Consider the following 22,312-nt stretch of genomic DNA (forward strand, 5'->3'; position numbering starts at 1 on the left):
CCAGCTCTCCATCCCACTGACCCTTTCCCTTGCAACGACGGCACCTGATAAGGTGTTCCTGGGAGCGGCACATTCCAGGGCGCTTTTCCCGACACAAACCGATAACAGCAACGGGCGGCCGCTTCCAAAGGGCGCCACATCCAAAGGAGCGGCAGCGAGGAGACCTTGACACGGAGATATTCCCCGCTGGCTTTGGAGGAAGATCCGCTGTGTCCTTGGAGCCCGCGGCTCTGGGGACGCGCCGCGCTCGGCAGGGCTGGGATGCGGCAGGAGCTTCCTGCTGATGGGTTAATGTCCTTACAAACAATTCCGCGGGGAAAAAGGGTGGGTGGGAACGGCTTGGAGACGGGGTTTGGTGTCTCTACCAACTCCAGCGTATGTCACAGAGCCCGGGCAGACTCCTGAGAGAGACAATCCCTGAGCTTTGGGGTTAATTTCCAGCCTCGGGTTTGTCACAGAGCCCGGGCAGACTCCTGAGGGAGAAAATTCCTGAGCTTTGGGGTTAATTTCCAGCCTCGGGTTTGTCACAGAGCCCGGACAGATTCTTAAAACAGACAATTCTTGAGCTTTGGTGTTAATTTCCAGCAGCAGGTTTGTCACAGAGCCCGGGCAGACTCCTAAGAGAGACAATTCCTGAGCTTTGGGGTTAATTTCAAGCCTCGGGTTTGTCACAGAGCCCAGAGTGTCCCAGCCCTGAAACAGACGGCTCTGCACAAGCCGGAATTTCCCAACTTTGGGGTAAAACCCGAGGTTTAAGGGGAGATATGGAGCAGTTGCTTTGGGAAGTGATATAAATGCGTATCACCAAGCTGGCTTTTCGCAAACATTACAATGCGTGCTCTGTGTGTAATTGTGCGGTATTACCTTTTGTTAATGGAGTTCAGCAAAGTGCTGAGTGTGTTTTCTGACTGTGACACAATGTAAGCGGAAAGAGGGCTGGGCTTTCTCTTCGTGGCCCTGCAGGCTTTCTGGGGGTTTTAAAAATCAAAATAAAAACAACCAAGGAACCTCAAGAAGAAAATTTTAGACGGAGTGGAGCCATCCACAAATAAAGCTATGATGTAAGGTGATTGAAAGGACACAGCAGTCCTTAAATATCGAAGCGTGAAAGAGCGAAAGGTGCGCTGCTGGCTGACTTTATGCCAAACACCCTCGGCCGAGAAACTTGCGCTTTCTGTCTCCCAGTTGTCTGTTTTTAATTTTTTATTAAATTTGCGAAGTTTTAGAAGAAAGCGGAACTGGTTTTTCACAGGAAGGCTGCACCTTCCCGGTACCTCAGCAATGGGGAGAGAAGAGGAAAATGCCAGGTTCAAGGCGGGGGATGTGGAGCAGCTGCTTTGGGAAGTGTCTCCTGTATGGACACCGCCTTTCCCGGCGGGATGTTCACCGTGGGAAAAGCACTTTGGGACCGCAGTCACCTTCCCAGGCTGGCGGTGACACCGTTTAGGGCGCTGAGGGACACGATGGGGCAGGAGGAGCGGCGGCTGCCTCTGCTCGGGTCAGGGGACACGGGTTCTGTCCTGCCGGGATGTCACAGCGGTGTCGCTGCCGTGGGACTGTGGCATGGCGCTGTGTCACTCAGGGACGTGTCCGAGCCATGGGGCAGTGTCCCCTCCTAGGGAGGACATGGGGCTGTGTCCCCTCGCGGGGAGGACATGGGGCAGTGTCCCTTCACGTGGAGGACAGGGGACTGTGGCATGGCGCTGTGTCACTCAGGGACGTGTCCGAGCCATGGGGCAGTGTCCCCTCCTAGGGAGGACATGGGGCAGTGTCCCTTCACGTGGAGGACAGGGGGCTGTGCCATGGCGCTGTGTCACTCAGGGACGTATCCCAGCCGTGGGGCAGCGTCCCTTTCAGAGCTACGACACCATCCCCACCCAACCGCCCGCCGCCCCCCTCAGCCCCGGGGCCGCTCCTGCTCCGTCCCTCCCTCGCTGGGCGGAGCGGCCGCGCAGGCCCGGCCCCTCTGCCGGACTACATCTCCCGTGGTTCCCCGCGGCACAACCCCTCTCCGGGACTACATCTCCCGTGGTTCCCCGCGGCACAACCCCTCTCCGGGACTACATCTCCCGTGGTTCCCCGCGCGGCGCGGCCCCCCCCGCACTACATCTCCCGTGGTTCCCGGCGCGGCGGAGCGGGGCCGAGCAGCCCCGGCGGTGCCGTTCCCGGGCCGGGCCGGGCCGTGCCGGGCGGGGCGGCGGCGCAGGTGGAGCGGCGCCCCATGGAGCGGCCGAAGATGGCGGAGCCGGAGAGCCTGGAGACGGCGGCGGAGCACGAGCGGATCCTGCGCGAGATCGAGAGCACGGACACGGCCTGCATCGGCCCCACGCTCAGGTGGGGACACCGAGGGGGACACCGGGGTTGGTGTCGGGGGGGGGATGGCGGTGTCCTGTCCCTGTCAGCCGCGGCTCCGCGGCTTTGTCACTGCGTGTGTCACTCGCAGCCCCGGGGACCCCTCGGGTGCTCGGGGCTCCTTTGTTCTCCATCGTTCCCCCGGGACAGCCCCGGCGCCGCTGCCCCTTCCCGGCTCCGTCACCTCCTCCCCTGCCTCCGCACCCGCCGGTTTTGGGGGTTTTTTTGGTGGTGTTTGTCCAAAAACCCCAGTTCTGACCCCGGCGGCTTCTTTGCTGTTCATCTCAAAGCTGCGGCTGATGAGGAATCGCCCGATTTCCTTTAAAAAGAAAAGGAGGTTATTTTAGATGGATTACCCAGGTCTTGCTGGACCGAGTCGGCATCGCTGCCCTGCGATGCTGAGATAATTCATCCCAAAGACACGCGGAACTCCTCCCAAGAACTTGGAACCCACCCGAAACGTTCGAGCAGCTCCGTAAAGGATATTTCCAGCTCCTTTCATCCAACACTGACAGCCAGAGGAGAGCGGCAGCCGTGCCCGAGCGCTCGGCTGGAAATGGGAGAACTCCTGCCTTGTCCCGGGGGTTAATTCCGGGCTGGGTTTGGTGCCTGTCCCGGCTGGAATTCGGGATCTCTGCGGCTGCCCGGGGCGGGGGGATCGGCGCCAGGTGGGTGCGAGCAGGGCTGGAGCCTCCCCGGGTAGAAACCTTTCGTTTCTGTGCCCCCAAAACCCCGGGTTGGAGCGGGGTTTAGCTTTAGGAACGGCCTAACTCCTTTGGAACGGGAGCTTTTATCTCCTGGGGCTTCTTTCCAAAGCCAAGGCTCCCCTCCCATCCTTCCCCAGGTAGGAACCTTTCATTTCTGTGCTGCTCTTCCCCAAAACCCCGGTTTGGAGCCGGGTTTTATCCTAAAATCCTGGTTTGGAGCCGGGTTTTATCCCAAAATCATGGTTTGGAGCCGGGTTTTATCCCCACCCCCGGTTTGGAGCCGGGTTTTATCCCCACCCCCGGTTTGGAGCCGGGTTTTATCCCCAACCCCGGTTTGGAGCCGGGTTTTATCCCACCCCCGGTTTGGAGCCGGGTTTTATCCCAAAATCTTGGTTTGGAGCGGGGTTTTATCCCAAAATCATGGTTTGGAGCCGGGTTTTATCCCAAAATCCTGGTTTGGAGCCGGGTTTTATCCCCAACCCCGGTTTGGAGCCGGGTTTTATCCCACCCCCGGTTTGGAGCCGGGTTTTATCCCAACCCCGGTTTGGAGCCGGGTTTTATCCCGAACCCCGGTTTGGAGCCGGGTTTTATCCCGAACCCCGGTTTGGAGCCGGGTTTTATCCCCAATCCCCGGTTTGGAGCCGGGTTTTATCCCGAACCCCGGTTTGGAGCCGGGTTTTATCCCGAACCCCGGTTTGGAGCCGGGTTTTATCCCCAAACCCCGGTTTGGAGCCGGGTTTTATCCCGAACCCCGGTTTGGAGCCGGGTTTTATCCCGAACCCCGGTTTGGAGCCGGGTTTTATCCCCAACCCCGGTTTGGAGCCGGGTTTTATCCCCAATCCCCGGTTTGGAGCCGGGTTTTAACTTTAGGAACGACTTAACTCCTTTGGGACAGGAACCTTTATCTCCTGGCGCCCCTTCCCAAAGCCGGGGCTGTGGGATTTGCAGCGATGCTGCACGGGGCTGGCAAAAGAAAAACTGGGAATTCGTGGAGCAGCAAAGCTCTGGAGTCACCTCAGCGCCGCCCATCCATCCCCTCGTTTGTTTGGATTCCTCCCACCTTTTCTTTCCCGGATTTGTCCCGTGAAAGCTTCTCGAGGTGTAAATTAAATTAAATTAAATTAAATTAACCAGTGCTGGGAATGAGGTTTGTCATTTATTTTATTATTATCCCTCTGCAGAAACTGGGTGGGAGCTGGCGGGGTGAGGAGTGTGGGTGTGGTCATTATTATTATTATTATTATTATTAATAAATTTTCCATTTTCTCCTTCCTTGATATTCAAGTCAGGCTGGGGGAGCACCTAACTTTAACTTTAGGCTGGGTTTTTATTCATTTCCCCTGCTGCACGGGGGGAATTAACTCATCAATTAATTGAGGAGAATTAACGAGCAGCAGCGAGGATGGCAGAGTTAAAACTGGGCCAGCTCGGGGGTAAACAGCAGGAAAAGAGGACGGTGGAAACTTTTTTTTTTTTTTTTTTCCGTGGGTTTTTTTTAATAAAATGGTGACTCATTTCTTGTGGGCATCATGGAATTGTTGTGTGGCCTGGAGCCAGGCTGGCTTCCCTTTGGGAACAGACTTCTGAGCTCAGCTCTGAGCCGGGCTGGAGTGCAGGGTTTGGGCTTTTGTTGGGCCAGAAATAGGGGTTTCGTTGGTGCAGAAATTGGGGTTTTGTTGGTGCAGAAATTGGGGTTTTATTGGTGCAGAAATTGGGGTTTCGTTGGTGCAGAAATTGGGGTTTCGTTGGTGCAGAAATTGGGGTTTCGTTGGTGCAGAAATTGGGGTTTTGTTGGCGCAGAAATTGGGGTTTTATTGGGGCAGAATTGGGGTTTTATTGGGGCAAAATTGGGGTTTTATTGGGGCAGAAATTGGGGTTTTATTGGGGCAGAAATTGGGGTTTTATTGGGGCAGAAATTGGGGTTTTATTGGGGCAGAAATTGGGGTTTTATTGGGGCAAAATTGGGGTTTTATTGGGGCAGAAATTGGGGTTTTATTGATGCAGAAATTGGGGTTTTATTGGGGCAGAAATTGGGGTTTTGTTGGTGCAGAAATTGGGGTTTTATTGGGGCAGAAATTGGGGTTTTGTTGGTGCAGAAATTGGGGTTTTGTTGGGGCAGAAATTGGGGTTTTGTTGGTGCAGAAATTGGGGTTTTGTTGGTGCAGAAATTGGGGTTTTGTTGGTGCAGAAATTGGGGTTTTATTGGGGCAGAAATTGGGGTTTTGTTGGTGCAGAAATTGGGGTTTTGTTGGTGCAGAAATTGGAGTTTTATTGGGGCAGAAATTGGGGTTTTATTTGGGCAGAAATTGGGGTTTTATTGGGGCAGAAATTGGGGTTTTATTGGGGCAGAATTGGGGTTTTATTGGGGCAGAAATTGGGGTTTTGTTGGTGCAGAAATTGGGGTTTTATTTGGGCAGAAATTGGGGTTTTGTTGGCGCAGAAATTGGGGTTTTGTTGGCGCAGAAATTGGGGTTTTATTGATGCAGAAATTGGGGTTTTATTGATGCAGAAATTGGGGTTTTATTGATGCAGAAATTGGGGTTTTATTGATGCAGAATTTGACTTTTACTGATGCAGAATTTGACTTTTATTGGTGCAGAATTGGGGTTTTATTGGGGCAGAATTTGGGGTTTTGTTGGTGCAGGCTTTGGGCTTTTATTGGTTCCTGACCCCTTTGGTTTGCAAAATTTGGCTTTTATTGGCTCCTTTGCTTTGCAGACTTGGATTTTCATCAGTTCCTGACCCCTTTTGGTGCAGAATTTGGCTTTTATTGGTGGAGAATTGGGCTTTTATTGGTTCCTTTGGTTTCTGGAATTGTGTTTCTATCAGTTCCTGACCCCTTGGGTTGAAGAATTGGGGTCTTATTGTTGCGGAATTGGGGTTTTATTGGTTCCTGACCCATTTTATTGCCAAATTTGGCTTTTATTGGTGCAGAATTGAGCTTTTATTGGTTCCTGACCCATTTTATTGCAAAATTTGGCTTTTATTGGTGCAGAATTTGAGTTTTATTGGCTCCTGATCCCTTTGGTTTTCAGAATTGGGGTTTTCTTGGCTCCTCTGGTTTGCAGAATTGGGGTTTTATCCGTTCCTGACCCGTTTTGTTGCAAAATTTTGCTTTCATTGGTGCAGAAGTGCGCTTTTGTTGGCTCCTGACCCCTTTGGTTTGCCAAATTTGGCTTTTATTGGTGCAGAATTTGGGTTTTATTGGTTCCTGATGCCTTTGGTTTGTAGAATTGGGCTTTTATTGGTTCCTTTGGTTTCTGGAATTGTGTTTCTATCAGTTCCTGACCCCTTTGGTTGAAGAATTGGGGTCTTATTGTTGCAGAATTGGGTTTTTCTTGGTTCCTGACCCCTTTGGTTTGCCAAATTCGGCTTTTATTGGTGGAGAATTTGGGTTTTATTGGTTCCTTTGGTTTCTGGATTTGGGTTTTTATCGGTGCCAGGCCCCTTTGCTTTGCAGAATTGTGTTTTTGTTGGTCCCTGACCCCGTTTTATTGCAGAATTGGGGTTTTATTTGGTCCTTTGGGTTTGCAGAAATGTTTTTTTTTTTTTTAGTTCCTGACCCCTTGGGTTTGCAGAATTGGGCTTTAACTGGTTCCTTTGGTTTGCAGAATTGTGTTTTTATCAGTTCCTGACCCCTTTGGTTGGCAAAATTTGGCTTTTTTTGGTGGAGAATTTGCGTTTTATTGGATCCTGACTCCTTTAGTTTGCAGAATAGTGTTTTTATCAGTTCCTTACCCCACTTGTTTCAGAATTTGTCTTTTTTTGGTGCAAAATTTGGCTTTTATTGGGTCCTTTAGTTTGCACAGTTGTGTTTTTATCAGCTCCCGGCCCCTTTTGGTGCAGAATTGGGGTTTTCTTGGTGCACAGTTGTGTTTTTATCAGCTCCTGATCCCCTTTTGGTGCAGAATTGGGGTTTTCTTGGTGCTCAGTTGTGTTTTTATCAGCTCCTCTCCCCTTTTGGTGCAGAATTGGGGTTTTCTTGGTGCTCAGTTGTGTTTTTATCAGCTCCTCTCCCCTTTTGGTGCAGAATTGGGGTTTTCTTGGTGCCCAGTTGTGTTTTTATCAGCTCCTCTCCCCTTTTGGTGCAGAATTGGGGTTTTCTTGGTGCCCAGTTGTGTTTTTATCAGCTCCTCTCCCCTTTTGGTGCAGAATTGGGGTTTTCTTGGTGCTCAGTTGTGTTTTTATCAGCTCCTGGTCCCCTTTTGGTGCAGAATTGGGGTTTTCTTGGTGCCCAGTTGTGTTTTTATCAGCTCCTCTCCCCTTTTGGTGCAGAATTGGGGTTTTCTTGGTGCACAGTTGTGTTTTTATCAGCTCCTGGTCCCCTTTTGGTGCAGAATTGGGGTTTTCTTGGTGCCCAGTTGTGTTTTTATCAGCTCCTGGTCCCCTTTTGGTGCAGAATTGGGGTTTTCTTGGTGCCCAGTTGTGTTTTTATCAGCTCCTGGTCCCCTTTTGGTGCAGAATTGGGGTTTTCTTGGTGCACAGTTGTGTTTTTATCAGCTCCTCTCCCCTTTTGGTGCAGAATTGGGGTTTTCTTGGTGCCCAGTTGTGTTTTTATCAGCTCCTGGTCCCCTTTTGGTGCAGAATTGGGGTTTTCTTGGTGCTCAGTTGTGTTTTTATCAGCTCCTGGTCCCCTTTTGGTGCAGAATTGGGGTTTTCTTGGTGCTCAGTTGTGTTTTTATCAGCTCCCGGCCCCTTTTGGTGCAGAATTGGGGTTTTCTTGGTGCCCAGTTGTGTTTTTATCAGCTCCTCTCCCCTTTTGGTGCAGAATTGGGGTTTTCTTGGTGCACAGTTGTGTTTTTATCAGCTCCCGGCCCCTTTTGGTGCAGAATTGGGGTTTTCTTGGTGCCCAGTTGTGTTTTTATCAGCTCCTCTCCCCTTTTGGTGCAGAATTGGGGTTTTCTTGGTGCCCAGTTGTGTTTTTATCAGCTCCTCTCCCCTTTTGGTGCAGAATTGGGGTTTTCTTGGTGCCCAGTTGTGTTTTTATCAGCTCCTCTCCCCTTTTGGTGCAGAATTGGGGTTTTCTTGGTGCCCAGTTGTGTTTTTATCAGCTCCCGGCCCCTTTTGGTGCAGAATTGGGGTTTTCTTGGTGCACAGTTGTGTTTTTATCAGCTCCTGGTCCCCTTTTGGTGCAGAATTGGGGTTTTCTTGGTGCCCAGTTGTGTTTTTATCAGCTCCTCTCCCCTTTTGGTGCAGAATTGGGGTTTTCTTGGTGCCCAGTTGTGTTTTTATCAGCTCCTCACCCCTTGGCTTTGCAGGAAGAGAAACTGTTTCTGACTCCAAAGCAGCTTTGTATTTCTTTTTGCATTATAAATAAATACAAAACTTATTTTGCATTTATTTCAATCGGTGTGTGATTTTTCATCAGTGATACTCCGCTCACTGAGTCAGGTGGGCTGGCAGTGGTTTTTTACCAGATTTGCTGAATTAAAGCCGCCCTGGGAGGCCACACGGGCGTGTCACGAGTTTTTTGTGACTTTAGGCTCCGCTGAAATCACATCGGGCGTTCCCTGCTTGGTTTGGTGGGTTTTGTGTCCTCCTTAAATGATTTCCAGGTGATTTTTGTGATTCCCTGCCGGATTTAGTGGCTTTGGAAATGATTTCCAGGTGATGTCTGTTATTTCTTGCCTGATTTGGTGGCTTTTTGTGTCCTCTGGAAGCGATTTCCAGGTGTTTTTGCTATTTTCTGCCTGTTTTGGTGGATTTGGAAATGATTTCCAGGTGATTCTTATAATCCCCTGCCTGATTTAGTGGATTTTGTGTTCTCTGGGAATGATTTCCAGGTGATTTTTATAATTCCCTGCCCGATTTGGTGGATTTTGAAATGATTTCCAGGTGATCTGTGTGATTCCCTGCCTGATTTAGTGGCTTTTGTGGCCTCTGGAATCGATTTCTAGATGATTTCTTGGTATTTCCTGCCGGATTTTGTGGATTTTTTTGTCCTCTTTAAATGATTTCCAGGTGATCCTTGTAATTCCCTGCCTGATTCCGTGGATTTTGAAATGATTTCCTGGTGATTCTTGTTATTTCTTGCCTGATTCCGTGGCTTTTTTTGTCCTCTTTAAATGATTTCCAAGTGATTCTTGTTAATCCCTGCCTGATTCCCTGGATTTGGAAATGATTTCCAGCTGATTCTTATAATCCCCTGCCTGATTTAGTGGATTTTGTGTCCTCTGGAAATGATTTCCAGGTGATTCTTGTAATTCCCTGCCTGATTCCCTGGATTTGGAAATGATTTCCAGCTGATTTTCGTTATTCCCTCCCCGGTTCCGTGCCTTTCGTGTCCTGTCCCGGGGAGCTCCTCCCTGGGTTTTGTCCCCTCCGGGTGTTTATTTGCTCTCCAGGCTGTTCCTCGCTGCCCCAGCCTTTCCCTGCTGGAAAACCAGGAATGTTTTCCCTCGGCTGGGAATTAACCAGCCAGGCTGGGGTTTGATACGGAACCACGGAGATCTGGGACTCCCTGAGATGTAAAATGTCACTTTCCTGGGGCAGCGAGTTGTCCCCACCCACGGCAGGGTTGGAATTAATGACCTTGAAGGTCCCTCCAAGCCAATCCCGAGGATGAGGAGCAGGAAAATCTGGGATGTGAAAGGCTCAGTCTGGGATTTTCTGTCCTCGCTGAGGGCTCCCAGCACGGAGTTTGTATTTCTCCCAAAGGCAGGAAAATCCCCCCCAACGCTGGTTTCCAAGGCAAGGCCGCAGGAAAATTCCCTCTGGATTGAGAAACCCCAAAGTTCCTCCGTTGCTGCTCCAGCCCTCCAGCACTTTGGGTCCATCCCGGATCCCGGAGCGGATGCCAGCAGTGATGGGATGAGGATGAAGAGGAGGAGGAGGAGGAGGCGGTGCCTCTGTGAGCAGCTCCTGGCTGGAGTGAAGCCGAGCTCTTGGTGTTTTCCATCATCCAGGAGCCAGAGGAGCTCCAGCTCCTCATTCCTTGATTTTTTATTTTGTTTGAGGATTGTGAGTTTGGTCTCTGGAATGTTTGACACCTCAGGGAATCCCGGGATGGTTTGGGTGGAAAAGGATCTTGAAGATGATTCTGTTCCATGCCGGGTGGATCCAACCTGGCCTTGGACATTCCCAGGGATTCTTTGGGAATTGCAGCCCAGGCAGGAATTGCTGCCCAAGATCCCAGCCCAATGTCCCCTTTCCCAGTGGGAAGCCATTCCCTGTGTCCTGTCCCTCCAGGCCTTGGCCCCAGCCCCTCTCCAGCTCTCCTGGAGCCCCTTTGGGGACTCTGAGCATTCCCAGGATTTTTCCCTTCTCCAGGGGAGCATTCCCAGCTCTCCCAGAGCAGAGGGGCTCCAGAATCCTGGAATATTTGTTTGAAATCTCATCCCATTCCCACCCCATCCATGTTTAGGGCGACTTTCCCCTATCCCAGGTTTTTCCAAATCCATCCAGCCTGGCCTTGGACACTGCCAGGGATCGAGGGATTCTTTGGGAATCCCAGCGGGATCCATTCCCTGTGTCCTGTCCCTCCAGCCCTCCTCCTCTCCCTCCTTTCGTCCCTGCAGGGAAATTCTCTTAAAAGCGACATCTGGCTTTGAGTTTCTCCCTGCCAAACCCACCCCCCAATTCCTGCTCTCCTCTGTCCCACCTTTCTCCCGTTTCCCTGTTCCTTGGGAAGCGAATCCCCGAATTCCCATTCCCAGGCCATGGGTGGAGCCCTGCCAGGCAAACCCCGCCCTCTTCTCCTCCGGCAGGGAATTCCAAAATCGGCTCTGGAAATGGGTTTGACCAACCCATGGCTTGGTTAAATCGCGTCAGGAGGGGCTGGTCGAGTTTTTAGAAAATTCCTTCAATATTTTTTTGTGGCTCAAGCTGGGGATCAAATCGGCTAAAAAACCCCATTTGATGGGCCTGCTGTCCATAAAATGCCGAATTTTGACACTTGATCTTCATTTCTGGACTTCATTTCCTCACCCAGATTTGCGGCCGCGTGAATTCGCGACTGAAGATTCTCCGCCGGGAAGCAAAATCTCGGTCGGCTCCTCTTGGAGTCTCCCTAAGGACAGAAACCCGCGCGGAGCGACCTTGAGGCGGAATCGGGTTTTGTTAAAAGACAATTTAATTCCCGTGGAAGTCACCTTCCTGTGGGAGATCCAGGTGAGGTCGTGGCTTTTTGGCATCGAATTCCGCATCATTCCCACGGCGGGGATGTGGGATAAAGCTTTTTTTTAAAAAAAAACTTTTCCCCCTGGAACGGATCTTTGTGTCTTTCCCAGGACAAGCTTTTAGGTCCTGCAGGTTGAGAGCAAAACCAGAATCATTTCTTTTTTTTTCTTAATTTCTTAATTAATTTATTTTTCTTTTATCTTGGTTTTTTTTTTTAATTTTTTTAAATTTTTTTTTTTAATTTTTAATTTTTTTTTCTTTTTAATTTTTATTTTTAACGCCGATGCTCAGCTTTGGGGTTGGCTCCAGAAGCTTCCGTGCTCTGGTAAGCTCTGCTCCAGGCAAGGCTTGATATTTTTTTACTGGAAAAAAACCTTTAAAAATAATAAATAATAACGGGGTCAAACCACAAAATATGAGGGGTTTGGTGCTTCACACCCTGTTTTGGTTTTTTTTGGTTTTGTTTTGTTTTTTTCCCTGATTATCCTCAGGCTTTTAGAAGGAATCAAAGCAAACCCTGATTTCGTTCTCCCTGAGGTTAAAGTGCCCAGGCCAGGAAAAGAAGCGGGAGCTGGAAATAAAAGCAGGAAGTGCAGAGTGGAGACCCAGCGTGGCTGCGGTGGGAAATGAGCCGGCAGGAATGGTTGATGAATAACTGCAAACGTAAAAGAAAATAAAAATAAACCAAATCTGGGAGAGAAACGATCCCAGACAAGAGGCCTGGGGGGAATCACGGCACGGGGGAGCCGTTGGCAGAGGGAATTCATTCCCTGTGGAAATCCTGGTGGGAGCGGCGGGGATGGGCTGGGGGAGGATGGATTGGGAAGAGGATTTTTGGGATGTTGTGGATGAGGCCGGGATGGCCCAGCCCAGATCCCAAAGGAAAGGTGGGAATTGTGTCCCCTGTGGGCCCCGAGGTGATTCCCCACCCGCAGAGCTGCCCCAGCTCCCGGAGCCAAACTTCAGGAGGAGCTGGAGCTGCTGGAGCAAATCGTGGAGCTGCTCTGGAGCCAGGCTGGGAGAGCTGGGAATGTTCTCCTGGAGAAGGGAAAAATCCCGGGAATGCTCAGAGTCCCCAAAGGGGCTCCAGGAGAGCTGGAGAGGGGCTGGGGCCAAGGCCTGGAGGGACAGGACACAGGGAATGGCTTCCCACTGGGAAAGGGGACATTGGGCTGGGATCTTGGGAATCAGCAATTCCTGCCTGGGAGGGTGGGCAGGGGCTGGGCTGGAATTCCCACATTTCCCTGAATTCCTGGGAATGCCCAAGGCGGGGTTGGATCCACCTGGGACGGTGGGAGGTGTCCCTGCCCATGGAATGGGATTCAAGGTCCTTCCCAACCCAGACCATCCTTGTACCAGGACATTCCCAGATTTCTGTGTGAAATGTGGAATTCAGTCCCTGGCAGCACAAACGCGTTCGGGACGTTTTGGATGAGTTTTTCTTTTTGTTTTTCTTTTTATCCGGGATTTGCAGCTTTGAGATCCCGGGGAACTCCCGGGCCTTGTTTCCGTTTCCCTCTGCTCCCACCTGCCAGAAGAGTTTTGGTATTTTCATTTCCATCTCCTTTTTCAGTGGATACTGCTGATGTTTTCATTTATACATCTGCTTCCTGAGCTGGGAGTTCTTTTCTGCCAGGATTTTGGAATTCCTGAGGTGGGAATTCTTTTCTGCCAGGACTTTGGAATTCCTGAGCTGGGGATTCCTGAGCCGAGGGATGAGCCAGGGATGGATAAAACCAGGATTTGCTGCTGAGTGCCTGATGTGCGTCGTGGAATCCTGGAATGTTCGGGTGGGAAGGGACCTTCAATCCCCAATTCCATGGGCAGGGACAATTCCCGCTGTCCCAGGTGGATCCAACCTGGCCTTGGGCATTCCCAGGGATCCAGGGGCAGCCCCAGCAAATGTGGGAATTCCAGCCCAGCCCCTGCCCACCCTCCCAGGCAGGAATTGCTGCCCAAGATCCCAGCCCAATGTCCCCTTTCCCAGTGGGAAGCCATTCCCTGTGTCCTGTCCCTCCAGGCCTTGGCCCCAGCCCCTCTCCAGCTCTCCTGGAGCCCCTTCAGGCCCTGCCAGGGGCTGGAATTTCCTTCTGGATCCTTCTCCAGAGGTGCTAATTGTACCTCTGGAATTAAATTCCTCCTTCCCTGGCATCGCTGATGTCATCACCCCTGTGCCCTTCCAAAGCCTGGGGTCATTCCTTGAATCCACAACATCCCTTTTCCTTCAATCCCTTTTCCTTCAATCCCTTTTCCTTCAATCCCTTTTCCTTCAATCCCTTTTCCTTCAATCCCTTTTCCTTCAATCCCTTTTCCTTCAATCCCTTTTCCTTCAATCCCTTTTCCTTCAATCCCTTTTCCTTCAATCCCTTTTCCTTCAATCCCTTTTCCTTCAATCCCTTTTCCTTCAATCCCTTTTCCTTTAATCCTCTTCTCCCTTCTCCTAAAATCCCTTTCTCCCTTCTTCTTCAATCCTCTTTTCCTTCAATCCCTTTCTCCCTTTTCCGTAAATCCTTCTTCCTTAAATCCCTTTCCCCCCTTTCCTTAAACCCCCTTCTCCTTTTTCCTTGAATCCCCTTCTCCCTTTTCCTTAAGTTCCTTTTCCTTAAATCCTTAAATCCCTTTTCCTTAAGTTCCTTTTCCTTAAATCCTTAAATCCCTTTTCCTTAAATCCCTTTTCCTTAAATCCCTTTTCCTTAAATCCCTTTTCCTTAAATCCCTTTTCCTTAAATCCCTTTTCCTTAAATCCCTTTTCCTTAAATCCCTTTTCCTTAAATCCCTTTTCCTTAAATCCCTTTTCCTTAAATCCCTTTTCCTTAAATCCCTTTTCCTTAAATCCCTTTTCCTTTTCCTTAAATCTGTTTTCCTTTTCCTTTAATCTCTTTTCCCCTTTTCCTTTAATCTCTTTTCTCTCTTTTCCTTAAATCCCTTTTCCTTAAATCCCCTTTTCATTGAATCCTTTTTCCTCAAATCCCTTTTCCCCTGTTCCTTAAATCCCTGTTCCTTAAATCCCTGTTCCTTAAATCCTTTTCTCCCTTTTCCTTTTATCCCTTTCTCCCTTTTCCTTAAATCCTTAAATCCCCTTCTCCTTAAATCCCTTTCCCCTTTTTCCTTAAATCCTCATCGCCCTTTTCCTTAAATCCTCATTGCCCTTTTCCCTCGATCCCTTTTTCCTTTTCCCCTCGATCCCTTTCTCCCTTTTCCCCTCGATCCCTTTTTCCTTTTCCCTCGATCCCTTTCTCCCTTTTCCCTCGATCCCTTTTTCCTTTTCCCTCGATCCCTTTCTCCCTTTTCCCTCGATCCCTTTCTCCCTTTTCCCTCGATCCCTTTTTTCCTTTTCCCTCGCCCCCTTTTTCCTTTTCCCTCGATCCCTTTTTCCTTTTCCCTCGACCCCTTTTTCCTTTTCCCTCGATCCCATTTCCTTTTCCCTCGACCCCATTTTCCTTTTCCCTCGACCCCTTTCTCCCTTTTTCCCTCGATCCCTTTTTCCTTTTCCCTCGATCCCTTTTTCCTTTTCCCTCGACCCCTTTTTCCTTTTCCCTCGATCCCTTTCTCCCTTTTTCCCTCGACCCCTTTTTCCTTTTCCCTCGACCCCTTTTTCCTTTTCCCTCGATCCCTTTCTCCCTTTTCCCGCAATCCTCTCTCCCTTTCCCTCCTCTCGGAGCCCTGGGCGGCAGGGAGGTGTTTCTCAGGATCTCTCCGTGTCCCGATCCTATCAGCCGTCCTATTTTTACACATCCTGTGCCTCCGGCCGGCCTTTTCCCAGGTTTTTTTTTTTCCCGTCCACCCCCCCCCCGTGGTGTTTTTCCCTTTGCCCACTTCCCAAACAGGAAAAGTCCCGAGTTTATTTTTTCCTCTGGAGGAAAAGCGCCGGAACTGCCGTGAAGGGCACCGGGAGCGACGGGCCAGAGGGGCACGGGGCCGGGAGGTGGGATTGGGATCCTCGTCTCCACCTGGGAGGGGGCTTGGGGCCTGAATTCCATGGGACTGTGGGGTTCCCTCCACTTGGGGCGTGAATTCCATGGGATTGTGGGGTTCCCTCCACTTGGGGGGGTGAATTCCATGGGATTGTGGGATTCCCTCCACTTGGGGCCTGAATTCCATGGGATTGTGGGATTCCCTCCACTTGGGGCCTGAATTCCATGGGACTGTGGGGTTCCCTCCACTTGGGGGGGTGAATTCCATGGGATTGTGGGGTTCCCTCCACTTGGGGCCTGAATTCCATGGGATTGTGGGATTCCCTCCACTTGGGGGGGTGAATTCCATGGGATTGTGGGATTCCCTCCATTTGGGGGGGTGAATTCCATGGGATTGTGGGATTCCCTCCACTTGGGGCCTGAATTCCATGGGATTGTGGGATTCCCTCCACTTGGGGCCTGAATTCCATGGGATTGTGGGATTCCCTCCACTTGGGGCCTGAATTCCATGGGATTGTGGGATTCCCTCCACTTGGGGCGTGAATTCCATGGGATTGTGGGATTCCCTCCACTTGGGGGGATGAATTCCATGAGACTGTGGGATTCCCACCACTTGGGGGGATGAATTCCATGGGATTGTGGGATTCCCTCCACTTGGGGGGATGAATTCCATAGGATTGTAGAATTCCCTCCGTGGAATGGGACTTGGGGAAATGAATTCCCTGGGATCGTGGAATTGTGAATTCCATGGGCTTGTGCACTTCCCTCGGCGGTGGCTCCCGTCCGTGGCCGCCTTTCCTTGCAGGTGACGCGGCTTTGGTCGCCGATTTTTGGGGAGAACCCTGGGATCAGAGGGCTCGTGTCCTGACGATGTGCTTTGGGCGGAATTCCCTTTTTCTTGGACGCTGGGATATCCCCAGGGAATTCCCAAAAAACCCCCGACACAAACCCTTGGAGCGCTCCGAGCAGCTCCCAGCTCTCCAGCTCCCCTCCGCTCCCACCTTCCCTGCCTGCAACCCGAATTCCAACCCGACTTAAATCCCACGGAATGAGCCGTGTGCGCACCTTTGGGGCTGGAGCAGCAATTCCTGGATGGATCCAGGATGATTCTCCCCGCTCCGGGAATTCATTGCTGGCTGCTCCCTGTGCTGGGGGGGCTTGGAAACGCCTGGATGTGCTGATAAGGAATAACTCCAGACCTGAGGAGCAGCTCCAGGACACAAATTCCGTGCAGAATTCCTTTGTTTTCCACGTGTTTGGTATTTTTTTTTTTTCCTATTTCTCCTTAATTTTCCCTGTGGGGGACCCCGAGGCCTTTGAAGGGAATTGGCTGCAGGCCCGAGGCAGGAGATTTAAATTCCCTTTTGAAAATTCCTGGAGCGCTATCAGCTGGACACAGCATCCCGAGCTTCCTGTCCCGGGGATCGGCCTCTCCAGGAATCCCGGAGAGCTGCTTCCCTTCTCTTGGGAATGGGGATGTTCCCAAAACATCCTCTTTGGTTCCTTTTTTTAGTGCTTTTAGTCCCACGGGATGAGCTCCGAGAGGAGCTGCTGGAGTGTGGGAATAGCCAGGGAGGAGTTTGGGATTTCGGTTGCGTGGGGGGGAAAACGCGATCCTTAAATCCCTGTGCTGTTGTATCCGTGGGTTTGTTGGGATCTGTTTGGTCGGTGGGGGATTCCTGGGATGTGTCTGGGGAGCTCTGGGGGTGGGGAGAGCTCAAAGCTCTGCCCGTGGAGGGGAAATGATCCAAAGGGATCGCAGGAGCAGCCCTGGGAGAGAGGGATTTGGGATGTTGTGGGTGAGGCTGGGATGGCCCAGCCCAGATCCCAAAGGAAAGGTGGGAATTGTGTCCCCTGTGGCCCTGAGGTGATTCCCCACCCGCAGAGCTGCCCCAGCTCCCGGATCCAAACTTCAGGAGGAGCTGGAGCAAATCCTGGAGCTGCTCTGGAGCCAGGCTGGGAATATTGGGAATGTTCCCCTGGAGAAGGGAAAAATCCCGGGAATGCTCAGAGTGCCCAAAGGGGCTCCAGGAGAGCTGGAGAGGGGCTGGGGCCAAGGCCTGGAGGGACAGGACACAGGGAATGGCTTCCCACTGGGAAAGGGGACATTGGGCTGGGATCCTGGGCAGCAATTCCCAAAGAATCCCTGGGAATGCCCAAGGCCAGGCTGGATCCCCCTGGGACACTGGAATTGTCCCTGCCCACGGCTGGGGTGACTCTGGCTGGGGTTTAATTCCATCCCAAACCATTCCATGGATCCGGCCCGGGGTTAATCCACGACTGAATTCCCGTGAACAGCTCCGTGTTTAACGCCAGCATTCCCTGCCCCTGGATACTGGGGGGCATTCCCTGTTTCTTTCCAGCTGGGAGGGAGCTCCGGGATCAATTCCTGCCCTGAACCCTCCAGCCACCCCGGGCCCAGCCCAGCCTCTGAAACCGCCCTGAACTACCCTGAGCACCACGGAGTTCTAACTGAAACATCGAATTTATTATTCATTTCTAAATTTGACACGGAAAAAAATGTATCAATTTCAGGAATGGTTTCTTTTTAATTTGTTATCGGGTTCAGTTTTAATTTATCATTACAAAGGAATGCTATTAACCATTTTTAACTCTTTGTCCCTCAGTCCGTCCTCCGCCCGCATTCCCCGTCCCCGTGTGAGCGCAGCCTCCACCCGTGGGGCAGCGCTCATCAGCCCGGGCTCCCTCGGGGATAATTAATCCGTTAATTAATTGATTGGGGGGGTTTGCTGCTGCTCTTTGCAGAGGCTTTGGGGATTCCCTGCGGTTGGGCTGCTCCCGTTGGATTTGGGAATTTTCCGGAGGGGTTTTTAATGCCGGATTTCCAACGGCGAGGCTGCCGGGGCTGAAAACGACATCAACAAACCGGAGCTCAGATCCTCTTTGGACGCTCTCGGCGCTTCAAACCGACGAGGAAATCCTTTTTCCTTGGATTCTTGGCACCGCTGGACCCTCTGCCGGCATTTCCTGCCCCAGGCTGTGTTTGAAGACACCCCGACCTGCCTTGTAATTATTCCCGTGGAATTTTGGCCTGGGTTTGTGGCCAGGCCGGGCTGTTCATTGCTCCAGGATTCCCAGGCGGTTGGTGGGAAGCAGAAATAAAAAAAAATGTGGATGTGGCTCCCAGGGCTTCTCCTTATGCCCAGGGATGGGAATGGGAGGTTTGGCTGCCTGCAGGAAAAGCAGGAATTGCTTTGGGTTCCCTGTGGAGCAGCAGGTGAGGGGTGGATGCTCCAGTGCCGGGGGAGTTTTCCAAAGGGATGTTTGCAGCAGATTCCAGGGGAGGGAAGGAATTCCTTCCCCCACCCACGTGGATTTATAGATTTGATCCCAGGATTTCTGTGCCCTTGTGGCTGCCCGGGGCTGCTCCGGGTGCCCGAGGAGATAATGCAGGGGTTGGGCGAGTGATTGGCTCTGTGATTGACTCAGTGATTGACTCCGGGTGGTTTTAATTGGATTGGGGATTGGCCACGTCCCCCTTGGCCTGGGGAAGGGCTGAGCAGGGCGGGATCTGGGATTGGGATTGGATTGGCACGGGGACGGGATTGGGACTGGGACTGGGACTGGATTGGGACTGGATTGGATTTGGATTAGGACTGGATTGGGATTGGGACTAGAGCTGGATTGGATTGGGATTGGGACGGGATTGGGACTGGGGCAGGATTAGGATTGGGACTGGGACTGGATTTGATTGGGACTGGAGCAGGATTAGGATTGGCATGGGATTGGACTGGGACGGGATTTGATTGGGACTGGATTGGGATTGGGACAGGATTGGGACAGGATTAGGATTGGGACTGGATTGGGACTGGGACTGGATTGGGACTGGGACTGGACTGGATTGGGACTGGATTGGACTGGGATGGGATTGGGATTGGGACTGGATTGGGACTGGGACTGGACTGGATTGGGACTGGACTGGATTGGGACTGGATTGGACTGGGACGGGATTGGGATTGGGACTGGATTGGGACTGGGACTGGACTGGATTGGGACTGGACTGGATTGGGACTGGACTGGATTGGGACTGGATTGGACTGGGACGGGATTGGGATTGGGACTGGATTGGGACTGGGACTGGACTGGATTGGGACTGGACTGGACTGGGATGGGATTGGGATTGGGACTGGATTGGGACTGGGACTGGACTGGATTGGGACTGGGACTGGACTGGATTGGGACTGGATTGGGATTGGGACTGGACTGGATTGGGACTGGGACTGGACTGGATTGGGACTGGATTGGACTGGGACTGGATTGGGATTGGGACTGGATTGTGACTGGGACTGGACTAGATTGGGACTGGACTAGATTGGGACTGGATTGGGATTGGGACTGGATTGGGATTGGGACTGGACTGGATTGGGACTGGGACTGGACTGGATTGGGACTGGACTGGATTGGGACTGGATTGGACTGGGACGGGATTGGGATTGGGACTGGATTGGGACTGGGACTGGACTGGATTGGGACTGGGACTGGACTGGATTGGGACTGGGACTGGACTGGACTGGGACTGGATTGGACTGGGACTGGATTGGGATTGGGACTGGATTGTGACTGGGACTGGACTAGATTGGGACTGGACTAGATTGGGACTGGATTGGGATTGGGACTGGATTGGGATTGGGACTGGATTGGGACTGGGACTGGACTGGATTGGGACTGGGACTGGACTGGATTGGGACTGGATTGGACTGGGACTGGATTGGGACTGGGACTGGACTGGATTGGGACTGGATTGGACTGGGATGGGATTGGGATTGGGACTGGATTGGGACTGGGACTGGACTGGATTGGGACTGGACTGGACTGGGACGGGATTGGGATTGGGACTGGATTGGGACTGGGACTGGACTGGATTGGGACTGGACTGGATTGGGACTGGATTGGACTGGGATGGGATTGGGATTGGGACTGGATTGGGACTGGGACTGGACTGGATTGGGACTGGGACTGGACTGGATTGGGACTGGATTGGACTGGGACTGGATTGGGATTGGGACTGGATTGTGACTGGGACTGGACTAGATTGGGACTGGACTAGATTGGGACTGGATTGGGATTGGGACTGGATTGGGATTGGGACTGGACTGGATTGGGACTGGGACTGGACTGGATTGGGACTGGACTGGATTGGGACTGGATTGGACTGGGACGGGATTGGGATTGGGACTGGATTGGGACTGGGACTGGACTGGATTGGGACTGGGACTGGACTGGATTGGGACTGGATTGGACTGGGACTGGATTGGGATTGGGACTGGACTAGATTGGGACTGGACTAGATTGGGACTGGACTAGATTGGGACTGGATTGGGATTGGGACTGGATTGGGATTGGGACTGGATTGGGATTGGGACTGGACTGGAGTGGATTGGGACTGGACTGGATTGGGACTGGATTGGACTGGGATGGGACTGGGACTGGCCTGGATTGGGACTGGACTGGACTGGATTGGGACTGGATGGTGACTGGGACTGGCCTGGATTGGGACTGGACTGGACTGGATTGGGACTGGATGGTGACTGGGACTGGCCTGGATTGGGACTGGACTGGACTGGATTGGGACTGGGTGGTGACTGGGACTGGACTGGATTGGGACTGGAGTGGATTGGGACTGGACTGGATTGGGACTGGGGCAGGATTAGGATTGGCATGGGATTGGACTGGGAGGGGATTGGGATTGGGACGGGATTGGGACTGGACTGGATTGGGACTGGGACTGGACTGGATTGGGACTGGACTGGACTGGATTGGGACTGGATTGGACTGGGATGGGACTGGGACTGGACTGGATTGGGACTGGACTGGAGTGGATTGGGACTGGACTGGACTGGATTGGGACTGGACTGGATTTGGACTGGATTGGGACTGGGACTGGACTGGATTGGGACTAGACTGGACTGGACTGGGACTGGATTGGGACTGGACTGGATTGGGACTGGACTGGATTGGGACTGGGACTGGATTGTGACTGGACTGGATTGTGACTGGGACTGGATGGTGACTGGGACTGGATGGTGACTGGGACTGGACTGGATTGGGACTGGACTGGATTGGGACTGGACTGGATTGGGACTGGATTGGACTGGGACTGGACTGGACTGGATTGGGACTGGGACTGGACTGGATTGGCATGGGACTGGACTAGATTGGGACTGGACTGGATTGAGACTGGACTGGATTGAGACTGGACTGGACTGCCTTGGGATTGGGACTGGATTGGAGTGGGATTGGACTGGATTGGGATTGGGTTTGGGACTGGATTGGACTGGGACTGGGTTGGGTTGGATTTGGATTAGATTGGGACTGGATTGGGACTGGATTTCCCTGGAATGCCGCCTTGGGGCTGCCCCAGCCCCAGCCGCCCCACGCTGGGATCCAGAGCGTGTCTGCTTCGGGGTTCCTGCTTTGGGGTCAGTGCCCTCACTGCCCCGTGGGGGATTTGGGATCGGGGTCCCCGTGTCACCGGGGTGCAGCTTTGGGGTCAGTGCCCTCGGTGCCCCTGGGGGATTTGGGATCGGGGTCCCCGTGTCACCGGGGTGCAGCTTTGGGGTCAGTGCCCTCAGTGCCCCTGGGGGATTTGGGATGGGGGTCCCCGTGTCACCGGGGTGCAGCTTTGGGGTCAGTGCCCTCACCGCCCCCTGGGGGATTTGGGATCGGGGTCCCCGTGTCACCGGGGTGCAGCTTTGGGGTCAGTGCCCTCGGTGCCCCTGGGGGATTTGGGATTGGGGTCCCCGTGTCACCGGGGTGCAGCTTTGGGGTCAGTGCCCTCGGTGCCCCTGGGGGATTTGGGATTGGGGTCCCCGTGTCACCGGGGTGCAGCTTTGGGGTCAGTGCCCTCAGTGCCCCTGGGGGATTTGGGATTGGGGTCCCTGTGTCACCGGGGTGCAGCTTTGGGGTCAGTGCCCTCACTGCCCCTGGGGGATTTGGGATTGGGGTCCCCGTGTCACCGGGGTGCAGCTTTGGGGTCAGTGCCCTCAGTGCCCCTGGGGGATTTGGGATTGGGGTCCCCGTGTCACCGGGGTGCAGCTTTGGGGTCAGTGCCCTCACTGCCCCGTGGGGGATTTGGGATCGGGGTCCCTGTGTCACCGGGGTGCAGCTTTGGGGTCAGTGCCCTCGGTGCCCCTGGGGGATTTGGGATCGGGGTCCCTGTGTCACCGGGGTGCAGCTTTGGGGACCGGGATCTCCCCTGTG

The 22,312-nt window shown here is 52.6% G+C and overlaps 1 protein-coding gene across 1 annotated transcript in view; it reads left to right on the top strand.

The window, feature by feature from the left end:
* The first annotated feature begins 2,070 nt into the window (after positions 1-2,070).
* EXOC6B (exocyst complex component 6B) overlaps positions 2,071-22,312 on the top strand; it is a 235,023-nt gene continuing 214,781 nt past the window's right edge. Inside the window, 1 exon segment of the mRNA XM_066185120.1 lies at positions 2,071-2,334. Within this exon segment, the coding sequence (XP_066041217.1) occupies positions 2,222-2,334 (113 nt within the window). The 5' untranslated portion in view covers positions 2,071-2,221.

This window comes from Chamaea fasciata, unplaced genomic scaffold (assembly GCF_029207755.1).
Source record: "Chamaea fasciata isolate MVZ Bird 193981 ecotype frontalis unplaced genomic scaffold, bChaFas1.0.hap1 SCAF_6, whole genome shotgun sequence".
In the NCBI taxonomy this organism is placed as follows: domain Eukaryota; kingdom Metazoa; phylum Chordata; class Aves; order Passeriformes; family Sylviidae; genus Chamaea; species Chamaea fasciata.